The 15,053-nt window shown below is 44.6% G+C and overlaps 1 protein-coding gene across 1 annotated transcript in view; it reads right to left on the bottom strand.

The window, feature by feature from the left end:
• USP13 (ubiquitin specific peptidase 13) overlaps window positions 1-7,766 on the bottom strand; it is a 106,631-nt gene extending 98,865 nt beyond the window's left edge. The window contains exon 1 of the mRNA XM_023623342.2: window positions 7,437-7,766. Coding sequence (XP_023479110.1) covers window positions 7,437-7,604 — 168 coding nt within the window. The 5' untranslated portion in view covers window positions 7,605-7,766. The remainder of the gene's footprint in view (window positions 1-7,436) is intronic.
• Window positions 7,767-15,053: the final 7,287 nt, after the last annotated feature.

Here is a 15,053-nt window from a genome sequence, read left to right as displayed (position 1 = left end):
ACAATTCCCAGCCCGAGTAGCTGCAATTTTGTTCAAAAGGAGTCAAATTCTCTAAATTTTAATTTGCTTCAAAAAGAATCTACATGCGACAGACGACATCTATGGTCGAGCTAAAATTAATAACCAATTATTCAATTACCACAAATGTGAACCCACAAAAGCCACGATGCAGGTAGGGTATGTCACTGGAGTAACAAGTTGTACTTTTCTTGCCTAACTTCTGGAACTTTGGTTTTCCAAGTATGGCCTGAGAACCCTGGGATGCCCCAAGACCCTTCAAGTGACCTGCAAGGTCAAAACTACTTTCATAAGACTTAGCCGCCTTTTTCACTCCCTATCTCTCATGAGCTGATAGTGGCATTTTTCAGAGTCTACATGACATCTGATGACATCACTCTAATAGCTAATGGAATGGAAGCTGTTTTAAATTTTTCTCAGTCTTAACTTCTAACATGGTAAATATCAGTAGACAGAAACCACACAAAAGCTCTTTGGGGTCCTCAAAAACATTTAAGAGTATAAAGGGGCCAAAAAGCTTGAGAACCAGTGCTATCAAACAACTTTTTAGTTGCTTTTGGAAGGGTATTTTCGATCTGTGAAACTAATTAGACTTAAAGTTAACACCTTAGAAGAGAAAAAAAATCCTTAAGTTCCTAAATTTTGCTTTACTATCTTATATCTGTTTATCCATTAAGAGGAAGATTTTTCCACATATATTCTAAATTAAATTATTCTTTCCCCTACAAGTAAGCACCATGATGGCAAGTCTCATTGCCTGAAAGGCAGCTTTCAGAGCACAACAAAAAAAAAGTACAGCTTCTACAGGGACTCAAACAGATACTTGTACACCATTAATCACAGCAGCCTCATTCACCACAGCCAAAAAGTGGAAACAATCCAAATGTCCATCAACAGATGAATGGATAAACAAAATGTGGTATACATACAAGGGAATATTATTCAGCCACAGAAAGGAAATTCTACTACATACTACACCATGAACATTGAAGATACGCTAAGTGAAATAAGCCAGACACAAAAACACAAATACTGTGTGATCCCACTTACATATCCCACCTATACGAGGTACCTAGAACAGGCAAAATTCATAGAGACAGAAAATAGAACGGGGGTTACAGAGGCTGGCAGAGGGGGGGAACGGAGAGTCATTGCTTAATGGGTACTGAGTTTAGTTTGGGGTGATGAAAAAGTTCTGGAGATGGATGGTGGTGATGGTTGCACGAAAATTCGAATGTACTTTCAGGTTGAACTGTACAATTAAAATGGTTAAAATGGTATAAATAAAAAATAAAAAGCACAGATTCTACAGCCAGACAACCTGGATTCAAATCTCAGCTCCCGCACTTACTATCTGTGTCACCTTTGTGCTTCAGTTTCCTCATCTGCAAAATGGTAATAATATACACCATAAGGTTGTTGTGAGGATTAAATGAGGTAATATCTGAATAAACACATGCTTAGAACGATGCCTAGAACCTAGTAAGCACCCTGTCACTGGGTCTCAAACTATGGCACATGTCAGAATGACTTGGATAGCTTATTCAAACAGATTGCTAGAGTCCAAGCCCCCATCCCATGCCCCCAACTGTCTGTTTCAGTTGGTCTGGAATAGGACCCAAGAATTTGCATTTCTAACAGGTTCCCAGGACATGCTGGTGCTGCTGGTGCCGGAAGCACACATTGAGAACCACTGATCTCTGTAAACGTTAGCTGTCATTATTATTATTAGCAATGTCTGAGACAGTACCAAGCAGATCCATAAATACTTTTAGAAGGAAGGACAGAAAGACAGACGTGTAAAGGAAAAACACTCCTGTGTTTCTCCTCTACTCACAGAATGCTTTACTTCTGGTCACCAAATGTGTGGGGGTTTTCCCACACCAAAGCAATTCTCCAACCCTCCAGACACCAACTGAGCATCCCACAATTTAACTCAATTCTGACACTATCTACCTGGAGTTGACATTGGATCCCACAGGTTAAGGGCTCTGTCTCATAAGACTGCCTCCTCTTTTGCCCCTACTTCAGATGCCAACTGCAAGTCCAGGTTGCCACCTCTGCTTTAGAACTAGCTATAAATTGGAGGTTCCCACAACCTACTCTTGAGGTTCAATTCATTTGCTAAAGTAACCACAGAACTCAGGAAAACAATTTGCTTACCAGATTACCAGTTTATTACCAAAGATGTTAAAGGATACCAGTGAACAACCAGAAGAAGAGATACACAGGGCAAGGTCTGGGGAAAAGAGCATGGACTCCCATGTCCCCTCTGAGCACGCCCACCCTCCCAGCGCCCCCCAAACCCCACAGTTCAGGGACTTTTATGAAGTCTTCATCAGACAGGCAAGATTAATTAAATCATTGGCCATTTTTGATTAAGTCAATCTCCAGCGCCTCTCTGGAGGGGCTACTGAAAGTTCCAACCCTCTAATCACATGGTTGGTCACCCTGGCAACCAGCCCATCATTAGGGGTTTTCCAAAAGTCACCCTATTAACATGAACTCAGGTGTGGCTGAAAGGGACTTGTTATGAATAACAAAAGACACCTTTGGTGGCTCTTATCACTTAGGAAATGTCAAGAGTTTTAGGAGTTCTGTGCCAGGAATAGGAACAAAGTCCAAAGAAATATTCCTTATCATAAATTACAATATTACAGAAGGATTTACCGAGCCCCTAATATGAAGTTTCCCTACAAGCAGATGATCTCAAAGCCTCTCCCCATGGACATCCAGACCAGCCAGTACCATGAGGCCCCCGTCCACCAGTTTTGCAGACTTCCAGAAAGGCAGAGAACCAACAGTGATATCTTAATATCACCAAGAGACCTCAGAGCTTCAGAGAATGGGAAAAAAAGCTTCTTTTTACAAAATAGTGCTGATGCTGGAAGGGAAGAAGAGGTGTGGGGGACATGCTCCTGCTGGTTTCACATCCTCTCAGGCCACCTCTTGGGTGTGTGCAGCTGCTTGCCACAGAAATGCGCCTGACATCCTGGCCTCACTGCACCGGGGTCTCGCTCTTCTCAGCTGCTGCTGGTCTCAGGGAGCCTGAGGGGAGTCTGCTCAGCCTCTCTGGCACAAACACAAACCTGGAAGAGTGAGGGCGTTTCACCCCTGGAGCACCCTTGACCAACGGGCCATGGGAGCCAGTGGATAAATACTCTTCTATTGTGTGTCCCGGGTGGACGATGCTGAGGTGCATTCAACAGTTCCTCAGAGAGTCCCCGACCAGAATGAGCACCAGTGGCCAAGGGTGGTAGCCAGCTCAATCAATCACTTTTGGATTGGCTTTCCTTCCTTCTCTTTGTCACTATTCCCTTGGATGTTCTTCCACTTCTGTTCCCTGGGATACCTTTCCAAAATAAACTGCCTGTGCCAAAGCCTTTGTCTCAGTCTTTCAATTGACCTCAGCTCAGACCAGGCATAAAATAAGCTCTCCACCCTCAGACAGGTGGGCAGGAGGCATAATAAACACAAGAGTGGCCCAGCGCCTCTCTGTACCTCATGCTTCGTACAAGGCTCCACATCTAGTAGCTGTTTAAAACTACCAGTTAAATGGGTCAAAGAAAATGAAATGACGGCAAACTATGGAAGACAGACTATAACTAACTGCTGTGTTGTATGACACAGACTCTAAGTAATGAAGGCTTCAGAGAAAAGGATGAAGTCTGAAGCAGAAAGGGAAGGCTGAGAAATGGACCTAAAAGATGATCAAGACAGGAAGGTGGTCATGGAAAAGGAAATGAGTCTTACATGTTAAAGACCCAGAGACTGGCATCCAGAGCTGGTAATCTAGAAATGGAGGAGAAGGGGGACAAGGTACATTCAGATGAAGGAGAGGTTCCACAACCAAGGAAATGAGAGTGCGTTTTACATGGTGGTCCATGAAGGCTTGTGAGCAGAAGTGTGAACCAAGATAATTTCTCTACTTAACCTCACCTAACTTTCTACAAAACCCCTGAACAACCAAACACTTGGGCTTACAACCCGTGATTGACTCTTTATCTCTTTCTTTTCACCCTATAGCAGTTTCTAATTGGCCAGGCATATTATACACATGAATTTATTTAATCCACAAAACAAATCCATGAGGTAGGTTTTATTATTGTCCCCTCTTTACAGATGGAGAAACTGGGGCACAGAGAAGTTACAGAGCTGGGTGACAGAGCCAGGATTCAAACCCTGCAGGCTGGCTGATTCTTTCATGGTTGTCCCGCACAATCAATGAAGTCACCACATTCTACATGATAATCCCACATGATTCCTTTCCCAATGTTTCCCATATGTTGTATCCCTACCATTTTCAGATCCTGTGACCCCATGCAATTCATACATTTCCTAGACATTCATTGAGTTCCTGGTTTGTATACCAGATGCCGGGCCCGCTGCTGGGGACACAAAGACACAAAGTCTCCTCTCTCCAGGAAGGTCACATTACAGACCTTGCAAGATGAAGTCATGGAGAGATGAACCTACAGGTCAAGATGGGGAGGTGATCCTGGGATGAAACCAAATTGGTAGCTGAAAAAACAAATTTTCACTCCTCCCAGCATAACTGTTCTGGGCACCTGCTATGTGCTAAGCCCTAGAAGGTGGGAAGGAAGGAAGCAGAGGGACACTGAAATGAGTTTGCATGTTGTCCCACTAATACTCACACTCACAAAGGTGAGGAATAGCAAAGGTGTTCACTTCATGCCCTAGACACGGTAGATACATAATAAAAATTTATCAACCCAGTCTTCCTCTCACACCACTGCAAATCACATTACTTCCAGTAGCTTTGCATAAATGATCATATAAAATCAAGATCCTGTTCTAGGTATTCAAGGACCCCATATTCTACTCTCTACTTGGTTCTCACCTCCCTTATTGGTAAACCAATCTCTTTCTTCCAAATACATTACAAACCAGTAAGAAGAAAATATTCACACTTTATGTATTTGCACATGTGATTTACCTTGCCTGGAATGCTGGTCTCCTTTATTTCTATCCATCTTTATCTATGACCTTTTCAAAAGTATCCAGAGCAAGGATGACTACTTTTTTTTTCTTTAGGAAGATTAGCCCTGAGCTAACATCTGCTGACAATCCTCCTCTTTTTGCTGAGGAAGACTGACCCTGAGCTAACATCCGTGCCCATTGTCCTCTACTTTATATGTGGGATGCCCACCACAGCATGGCGTGCCAAGCGGTGCCTCGTCCACACCTGGGATCCAAACTGGCGAACCCTGGGCAGCCAAAGCAGAACATGCGAACTTAACCACTGCGCCACCAGGCTGGCCCCAAGGATGACTACTTTTTGCACTCAAATGGTTTGGGTTTTGGTCTTTTCTCTACCACAGTCCTATAGCATTTATGGATTACAGACTCTGATGTAATCACACCAAAGGATTTTGCTCTGTATGGTTCTTACAGCCATGCATGTAAGAGTTGGTACACAGTAGGTGCTCAAGAACCTTGCTGGATTCATGAAGTGTTAAGTAAGTACCATAGGGAAAGATCTGACATTACCATGCAGTGCTTTAATATAACTTGTTATAAAATCTTCTTTCTCTTCCTCCCCTGAAACATAGATAACGAAACACTGATTCATCTGCCTTGTAATCAACCCCAGTCTCCCTCAAGGAACTCCTATAGGATGAACGAAATCATCATTTTGTACTGGACAAGTTGCTTCTAGAATAGTATTTGGCACACAGTAAGCTCACAATAACTGTTTGTGGAAGCGAATTAAAATAATCAGCTTTTTTTCACACCTGCTATCCACTATATAGTGTGGTAAAGATTTCCAATAACAAAGTTTGTAAGAAGAATTTGAAGAGCAACCCAGATCAAACACAGAAAAAGTCATTTTACCCACTTTACATGGTGCGCTGTTCAGAAAGACTTAAGCCACTTTCTTCTTCCTGGAGTTCATAATCTGTCAGTTGCTCAAGTTAGGACCATCAGCCTTTGCCACCTTTGAGAGCTATTAGTGGAAACCTGCCCAACACTGGACACAAAATCTGAAAAGGGCATTTTCAAATACTTTGTGAACAACAGGATTTAAGGGCACTGCTGACAGTCACTTTAAGTAGTGTGATCACAATACGCTAAGTATTAAATACAACCACTTCATTCCATTCTATATAGACCTTTGTGAAGAAAAAAAGTAAGTAACGAATAAGTGAGATTTTTATCCCCTAAATGATCTAGAATTAACATTTTAAAATGTCACGGAGAGGATACTAATTCTGGGACTCCAAAGTATTCCAAACAAAAATGTTTTGAAGTCAGCCAAAATCAACCCACAAGATAATAAAGAATAGTTTGGAAAATTTCCCGCTCATTTAGGGTTTCTTTTTCCCTCCAACAATACTCTACATAATACGAATAAAATGTGTCAGGCTATTGTCGTGAAACCTGCCTCAGTCCTCCCAGTGCCTGAACCTCGCGGTTGCATTGAGGTCTGCCCGGTGACACATGAGATCTAAAGTGGGTGGATAAAAATAACCTGGTCCTCCAAAAGACATGATAAACGCCAGACAGCTGAGTCACTTTGAAGCCCATTTTGACTCTTGAAAGGGACAATCACCCTCCTTCTCTTCTCACACATACACATACACATACAAACTGGTGAAAACCACCGCCAACCGCTGGGTGGAAGGAAGGGATGGGTCTTCCCCTCCGGTCTCTGAGGTCACGACTCGCAATTTGGAACTTTTAATAATCCATACCAGTGCATTTCAGTCCAAGTGACTCATTTAGAGGAGAAAGGAGGAAGGGTTAAGAAAATCATAATAGAAAACCAGGAGACCCCCTATTTCTGCTGCCCGAGTAGAGGAACCTGAAGGTTTCTTCTGACATGCTGATAGAGAGGAGTGAGGAGAAATAGAAAGTGGAAGAATAAAAGCTCAGAGAGGAAATCAGAACTGTCCAGGAGTGGGAATCCCTGGGCGAAGCAAATGGTCCCAGAAAGAGCAGGGCTGTGTGCGTTTCGGGGGAATCCATCCCGTCCACATACCCGCCCTCCGCTCGCGCCCCCGGAAGGACGCAAACCATCTGCAACGTGCAGTTAAGATCAGGGAACTCTTCGATTCGATCTTTCAAACGGTGGCGGGGCTGTGGGCAGGCTGCTGGGAATGGGGCCCTGTCAGCCCAGGAAAGCTGGCCGAGCAAACCCCCCTGGCGACCCGGTCTTCGGCTGCTGCAGCCTTGGGGAACGCCGCGCCGGGCACCCGGGAGCCACTCGCGAAGTGCTCGCCGAACTGCAGTGCCCCTGAGCCAACTCCGCCGCCGGAGGAGGAGGTCCCCGGCTGCCACTGCGCATCTTCTCCCCAGCTTCGTGCGCCGCCGAGTTCCGCGGCTCCCGGCCGCCACAGGCCGCCGGCACCGCGACCCTCCCCCGAGCCTCCGGGCGCGCCCCGAGCCTCACTTACGGGGGAGTCGTAGGAGAAGGCGCACTCGCTCTTGTAGACCCGGTCCCCGGACCTGGGCACGCGGATCGTGGGCATGTGGGGCACCAGCAGCTCGCCGATGTCTCCTGCAGCCATCTTCCTGCTGCCGCTGCCGCCCGGCATGCCGAACAGGGCGCCCCGGCGCTGCATGGCCGCGGCGCGCACCGGAGCCGAGCCGAGCCGAGCCGAGCCGGAGCGCTGGGGCTGCCCGCGGCGGCGGCGGGCTGCGCGGCGACGGGAGCCGGGCCGGGCCGGGCGGGGAGAGCGGGCCGCGGGGCGGGAGCGGACACCCGGGCCTGGGGCGGGCGGGCGCGGGCGGGGGGACGCTGCTATTTTTAATCCAATGGCGAATCGCCGGCCCAGCTGCAGCGTCAGGCGGGGCGCCGGGGAGCGCCAGCCGCAGCGCGCCGGGGAGGGGGCGCTGGCGAGGGGCCCTGCGCCGGGCCGGGCTCGGCGGCGGGGGACGGAGGGCGAGCCCGCCGAGGGCGGCTCCGGGGGCGGGAGGCGCGAGCGGGCGGGCCGCGGGGCCACCACCACGGTGTCTTCGATCCTCGATCGCCAGGTTGCGAAGGGGCGACTCCGAGGCGGCCAACACAAAGAGCAGGACTGGGGGTTTTAAACACCAAACATAAGTGCGGGGTCTTCCCCTGATTGGGTGGGTGTGGGTGGGACTCGAGGCGCTTATCTGGAACCTACTCTCAGGCCCAAATCTAAATTTGCGCTTTGCACTTCGGTGTTAGCCTTACCAAGCCTTCTTCCTCACTTTTGACATCTAAAGCTCATTTTAAAAGAGAATAGAATAGGATCCAGTGCGGATAGACGTATGTTTTTGCGATAATACAGATTTTTCTTACGTATGGGGAGGAGGGTAGTCAAGATATTTTTCAGGTCAGGGGGAAGCTTTATTTTTTTTCTCTGTCTTTGGATCGTCTTCTGCGAGATTCGAGGTCTCCGTATCGAACATCCAATAGCCTGATTTGGGATCTTACGTGCAGGCATACATATTCCTGTCTTGCACATCCAGTTCCTCAAAATAAATAATGAATGGGGTTGGGTTGGGGGGTGAATAATTTGCGAACAGAGCATGCCTCACAGCATGCTATTTCTCCAAAAAACTCTTCAAACACGGATTCAATTCCACTGAGGTTCCCTGACTACAGCCAAGGTAAAGGGCAGGGTACCCAGTGTTCCCTGCCAGTTAATGAAACGCAGACATAGCAAGAAACAGTGAATCAAAATGCTGATTTCCATAAGCCTTTCCCAAGTCAAATAATCCTTAAATTCTTTTTTTACCTCCATTATTTCTCCGTTGTTCTCCTTGATTTTTCAACTGTGCGAGTCTGCTAGGGAGAAAGGAGAGGTACCTGGCATTCGATGTGAAGTAGGCAGGGGAGCCCTCTGCTTGCTCTTCTAACTTGCCATACCCTCAAACAAGGCTCATGCACACTGCACAGTCCTGTAACTCACAATTTCCTAATGCTGCCTGATGAAAGTGGAGAAGAGAAGGCACAAAGCAAAAAATTACACGGTATTGCTATCCCCATCAGCGGGCAGACACTCTCAAGGAGTTTTTGCTTTTCGCTTATTCTCACCAGCTTATCACCTTCTAGTAGTATCTGTACCTGTTTCAGGTTTGTGGTTGAAGCTTGCTTGTCCAATTACAGAGAAAAACTTGATTCAAACACATTCAAAACTTACAATTTAAAATGTCTTTGGATTAGGTGTAGATTAAAGCGAGACGCTGTTTCCCATCCTTCAGACTGATTAAGATATGTGTTGGCCTGGGTTTGGGAATCAGCTTGCATGCATTGTTGGTGGGAATAAAAACAGTAAACCTCTTTGGAAGGAGATTTTACAATACTGACCATAATTTTATGTGCTTCTGCTGTTTTGTGTAAGGATATTTGTTGGAACATTGTTTATAGTAATAAAAGACTGGGAACAGCCTAATGATCTATCCGTAGGAAGTGGTTAAAATATAGTGCCATTGAAAAGAATGAAGCGCTTTGTATATGCTGATGTGGAACAATCTCCAAATCACATTACTAGATGAAAAAAGAAGTACAAATCAGTGCGCAAAAGCAAGGAATACGTGCAAGGCACTCTGCACATCCTGTACACCATGGTCCTTCCTTCCACTTGGTTGTACCTGTGGGAAATATTTTATTTGTATCTAGCGAAAGGCAACATTATATATGCATATATTTTTGTGTGTATGTATGTATTTGTTTGGCCTTAGGATGTCTCCAGAAGAGTACGCAAGAAACTACTGACATTCAGGCTCTGTGGAGAACAGAAAGCCTGAGATTCCTTGCTCTTACTACCACTCTCTATCTTTCTATACCACTTAGTTTTATCATATGCAAATATTGCTTTAAAAAATCATTAAAACTCAATTGTAAACACTCTAAGTTCAATAACCAGTTAATACGTTTGTAGTATGTTAGCTTCACATACTTCCAATACTATTGCAACTGGGCAAAAATAAACATGCATTTTGACAAGGCTGGAAAGACATATAAAATTTAAATAGTTATGTTTAGTTTTTGGTTATAGGATTTTGTTTCTATTTGCAAAATACCTTCAACAATGTTGCATTTGTTTTATAATATGAAAATGTATTGAGACAAAAAGTTAGTAAGAGAAACTTCACTGAATTAAGGCAATATCTTAATTGTGCCATTGTAGGAAAAAAATTCTGGTTCAATTATTGGAACTTTTTAAGTTAATTTTGCAAATTCTATGTATGAATTTATAACTGGACTGTTTTACTATTGGGCCAGTTTCTGCATGTGGATCTTGATCAAGGAGCAGGAATAGAGTGATGATGGGGAAACAATTTTGACTTCCAACATAAGTTCAAAAAGTCTTACCTAAGAGATTTCAAAGGATCTAAGAGTAAGAACTGTCACATCGAGGTCTTCAGGCCACCACATCACTGCACTGCTCAAAAGCCTCCTGTGATGTTCCGGGTGGAGCCGGGGCTCTGACAGCCTGGCACTCAAGGATGTCTCCTGTTTGACAGTGTTTCCTTCAGACTCTACTCCCACTCCTACACTTCTGGTGAGCTCCATTTACTGTCCCCCGGGGATAAATGTACTTGTCTCCTAGCCTTAGTTGAAAGCTCTCCCTTCCTATTTCTATCTTCTCAATCATTTCAAGACATTATTGAAGACTTTTCTGACTGCTCCAACCCTCAGGAACCAGTCTTAAAACAACGACAACCCCAGGGGCTGCCCCGATGGCATAGTGGTTAATTTGAAATGCTCCACTTCAGTGGCCCAGGGTTCATGATTTGGATCCTGGGCATGGGCCTACACACCACTTATCAAGCTGTGCTGTGTCGGTGTCCCACATACCAAATAGAGGAAGATTGGCACAGATGTTAGCCCAGGCACAATCTTCCTTAAGGAAAAAGAGGAAGATTGGCAACAGATGTTAGCTCAGGGATAATCTTCCTCACCAAAAAAATAAAATAAAATAAGCCACTATTGCCTATAGTCATTATTGGGTATTGCCCTATGACATCTTTTGTACTGTTATATGTTTAGTCTTGGTTCCATATCTTGTCCCTCTGTATAGAAAGTAAACTCTTTGAAAGAAATTCTATTTCTTGGTATCTTTGACCATTGTGGAAGCTCAGTGTTTATGGAATATTGCCCACCTAGAAAGGTACTGCTCTGTTTATTTTAGGTCCTCAGTAAGTACCTACTAAATGAATGACTCACATCTGTGACACTGTAATAGATATGTTTTGCAGTCAGCTTTGTGCCTTTTAGGTAAAATTCATTGTGGCATAAATGTTGTTCCCAAAGCTGACAGAGGTTACATTAAAACTTGACATGAATATAAGTTAGTATGACTAATGCCAAAAAGGGGAATTGAGGAAATCAACAGAGAAAGAAATATCCTAATTATTTCAATTAATGGATTAGCTCTTCACCTCAGATGTTCTCCAATAATGTGCAGTGATCTGGTAAAGCCATCTATGGTGACAGCTTGTTGTGGAGGCATAGCCATTAATATGTTCTGTCCTGGCAGATAGCCTCCGCAGGAAGCACTGGTTAGTAAACGTTAACCATAGGTCACTGGTTAAGAAATTTAAGGCATTTTCTGTTTGTGGAAATTCTAGGTGAGCATTAAAAGTCGTGTGATAGAAGAATATTCATCGACACAGAAAAATGATCACTATAATGCAAAGTTCAAGAGCAGGTTATAAATGAGCATATACGCTGTCATTCTGTTTAAATACACATACACACACACATAGTCATTGCATAAGAGAAAGGTTAGATTGGAGTAAGCCCTTGTTTTGTTTTGTTTTTTGAGGAAGATTAGCCCTGAGCTAACTGCTGCCAATCCTCCTCTTTTCGTTGAGGAAGACTGGCCCTGAGCTAACATCTGTGCCCATCTTTCTCTACTTATATGTGGGACGCCTGCCACAGCATGGTGTGCCAAGCAGTGCCATGACAGCACCTGGGATCCGAACCAGCGAACCCTGGGCCGTCAAAGTGGAATGTGCGCACTTAACCGCTGTGCCACCGAGCAGGCCCCAAGGAGTAAGCCCTTGTTAATGGTGGTTATCTCTGGGTGAAAAAAATTATTTTTGGTTTTTTTCTTTGCACTCTTCTGTGTTATCTAAAGGTTTTACATTAAGTATCCATTTCTTTTTGTGAAAAAGGGGAAAAGTTAACTTTTTACACTACCACTGATTATATCAATTTTCTCTCCCACCTACCCTCTTTCTTACCTGCTTGTTCCCTTCACCACTCTTGTAAAACTAAGCAAGTTTCTGCTGTTAGGTTTATAGACAATCTGCCTAACTAGAAGGTAAGTTCACACTGGAATGAGCAAACTCTTTGAACAGCTCTTAATATCAAGATGAGGTAAGCTGTTATTCGGCTTAAGAGGAAATTTGAGATCCTTGTTCACCTCTTTGGGTTTCATGATGTGTAATACTCACCAAAGTCTTTCCAGGAGACTGACTCATAAGTCACTCACAGAGGTAGGTAGGCAGATTCCCTTTCAGGCCAATCTGACACCATCCCTGCTCATGCTCACCGCCATGTCCGTGCACACAGAGGAAGACATGTCCTCCACTCAGGTGTAGAAAAGCCTGGCGTGAACACAGTGGAAAAGAAGTATTAACCATGAGGCCATGGGCTGCTTTTCAGGTTTCCTAGTAAATGGGCATACCAAGGTATCTAAATATGATACATATTGGCTCCAAGATCCAAAGAAACTCAACATTGTACCTCGGGCTCCAAGATCCAAAGAAACTCAACATTGTACCTCATTCTTAGTGGTAGGGAACTCAAGATGAAGAACTTAACCTTCACTCTTATAATAATATAAAAGTTTATATTATTAAACTTCCCTCTGGAATTTCACTGGGATGGCAAGCCCCTGTATTTCTCAGAATATATCTCCCACCGTCTGTCATGGGGCACCTCTCACTTTCTGCTCACCAGGTCCTTTCTGCACATTGTCATCACTGTAGCGACTAGTATGATGTTCTATAGATGCTGATGGTCAAGGTCAGGAGTCAGCAAACTGTGGCCCAGGGACCAAATCCAGCTTGCAACCTGCTTTTGTAAATAAAGTTTTGGTGGAACCTAGCCACACTCATCCATTTCCATATTGTCTATGTCTGCTTTGATGCTACAACAGCAAACTGGAGTAGTTGCAACAGAAACCCTATGGACTAAAGCCCAAGGCATTTACCATCTGTCTCTTTAAGAAAAAGTTTACCAGTCCCTGGTCAAGATCCCTAAAAGCTATGTGTTATGATCCAGAGTCAGAGAACTGACATGACCCTGAGCCACAGAGTCAGATTGTGCTACATATCCTTCGGGTGATGGGAAACAGGTTTATCTGAATGGAGAAAATGCTTTCGCCAAATCAGTAGCTGCAAACCGAATGCCTGGAGATGTATTAATTTGCTTCAGTAAGGGGGTATCTCTGGAACATCAACCAAATCAAAACCACCACCTTGTTAACTTTACCACAGTACACCATCATTCTCCATTCTGCTTCCAAGTCAGAAAAAACAATGGGAGTCTGACAGGAATCACCAAGTCCGATGGCACCGATGCAGATCAGGGAGCCAAAGTGGAAATTCTACAGTTTGTTAAGGTTAAGTATTCCAATAATACTTTCAGATACTAGAGTACTATCCACATGATGAGCTTGGGGTCCCACTGGGCCTACCATGAGGTGAATGAGAGTTGGAAGCCCATATGTCATCTGCTCCCAATGTCTCCACTCTGGCAGATGGGAGTGCCATTCCAACAGGCTACAATTTCCATCAGAGCCAGTTTCCCAAAGTCTCTAGAAAGTTTGGCTATTTCCATTCTCCAGGGACCAGTTACTAGGGGAGTGGCTGCAAGGAAGGCGGGAGGAAGGTTCACGGTGCCCATATTTGATAATACTGTAGCATCTTTCCAAAGGCACCCAGCCTACTAGTCAATCAAGGAGCTCTGGAGGTGCCAACTAACTCCCGTCTGTAACCATGACTATCTAGGATGATGGCTTGATTCAGATCTCTGCTTGCTAAACTTGGAGTTGACAAGGTTGGAATATGATATCTTAGTGGAATGTCCACTGCTTATGTTCCTGGGAACTCTGTGATAAACCATAGCCAGAGTGATCTGTGAATTATCCATTCTCTAAGATCTGCTAATCGCGTTTGGACTGCTGCCTAATATCATAACCCCACCAGCTTTGCTCCTGGCAGTGAATTACTGCCACCAGGGGTGTCCACCCGGGATTCCTCCAGCCCCACAGAGATCAGAAAGCCCACTTCCTGGGCAACTCCTGTCAGTGGCATTCAGAGCCAGTTGGAATGATTAGTTAATTGCCTTTGAAAGATTGTGTGCCCCATTGGAGACATATTTGATAGATCAAATTCAGAGTTTCTGCCTCTTGAGTCCCTTCCTCTATGCTATGCCAAGGGATTCCTAGCCCCTTGTTGTCATGTAGCATGAGCCAACATTTGGTCCAGGCTTGTGCTAGGCAACCCAAGTTTGTATTAGGATCATGCCCATGCTAATAAAGAATGTCTGCTGAGTAAATTCATATTGATCAGTTTGACCCGATCTAAAATCGTATTTTGCCCTCCTTGGTCAAACGTCCTCAGTATCCATTCCCGCGGACATTGCCCCATTTTGTAGAATTTGCTGATTCCTGTGACAACTTTGAGTATAAATGCTGAACTCTCCACCCCACTTCTGCAGTTGACTCTTGGAGACGACATTGATTTATCATGGAAAATCATTATCAGTAGAAAACACTGACAGGTTGACAATGGGGAAAATGCTAATTTGCTGCTGAAAGGGAGTATGGCTTCCTTAGAGAAGGAAAGAGTGCGGGGAGAAGTTCAGAAGGGTTTCAGAACTTGGGATTGTCCAAGTCCCCTGCCTACTCCCAGACTTCTCGATTTCAATTATGGGGCTCCTACTCTCTTCTGATGCGTGCCATAACTCGGACATAAAAGTAAGTGAGATAGCATTTTCAGCAATAGGATTTGATTTTTGAGGATCTCATTCTGCAGCAGCAAGCAGGAAGTCATTATTTTCTCATGATCACATAAATACTCTG

Source organism: Equus caballus, chromosome 19 (assembly GCF_041296265.1).
Source record: "Equus caballus isolate H_3958 breed thoroughbred chromosome 19, TB-T2T, whole genome shotgun sequence".
Classification (NCBI taxonomy): Eukaryota; Metazoa; Chordata; class Mammalia; order Perissodactyla; family Equidae; genus Equus; species Equus caballus.
This window is presented reverse-complemented; position numbering and strand designations above follow the sequence as displayed.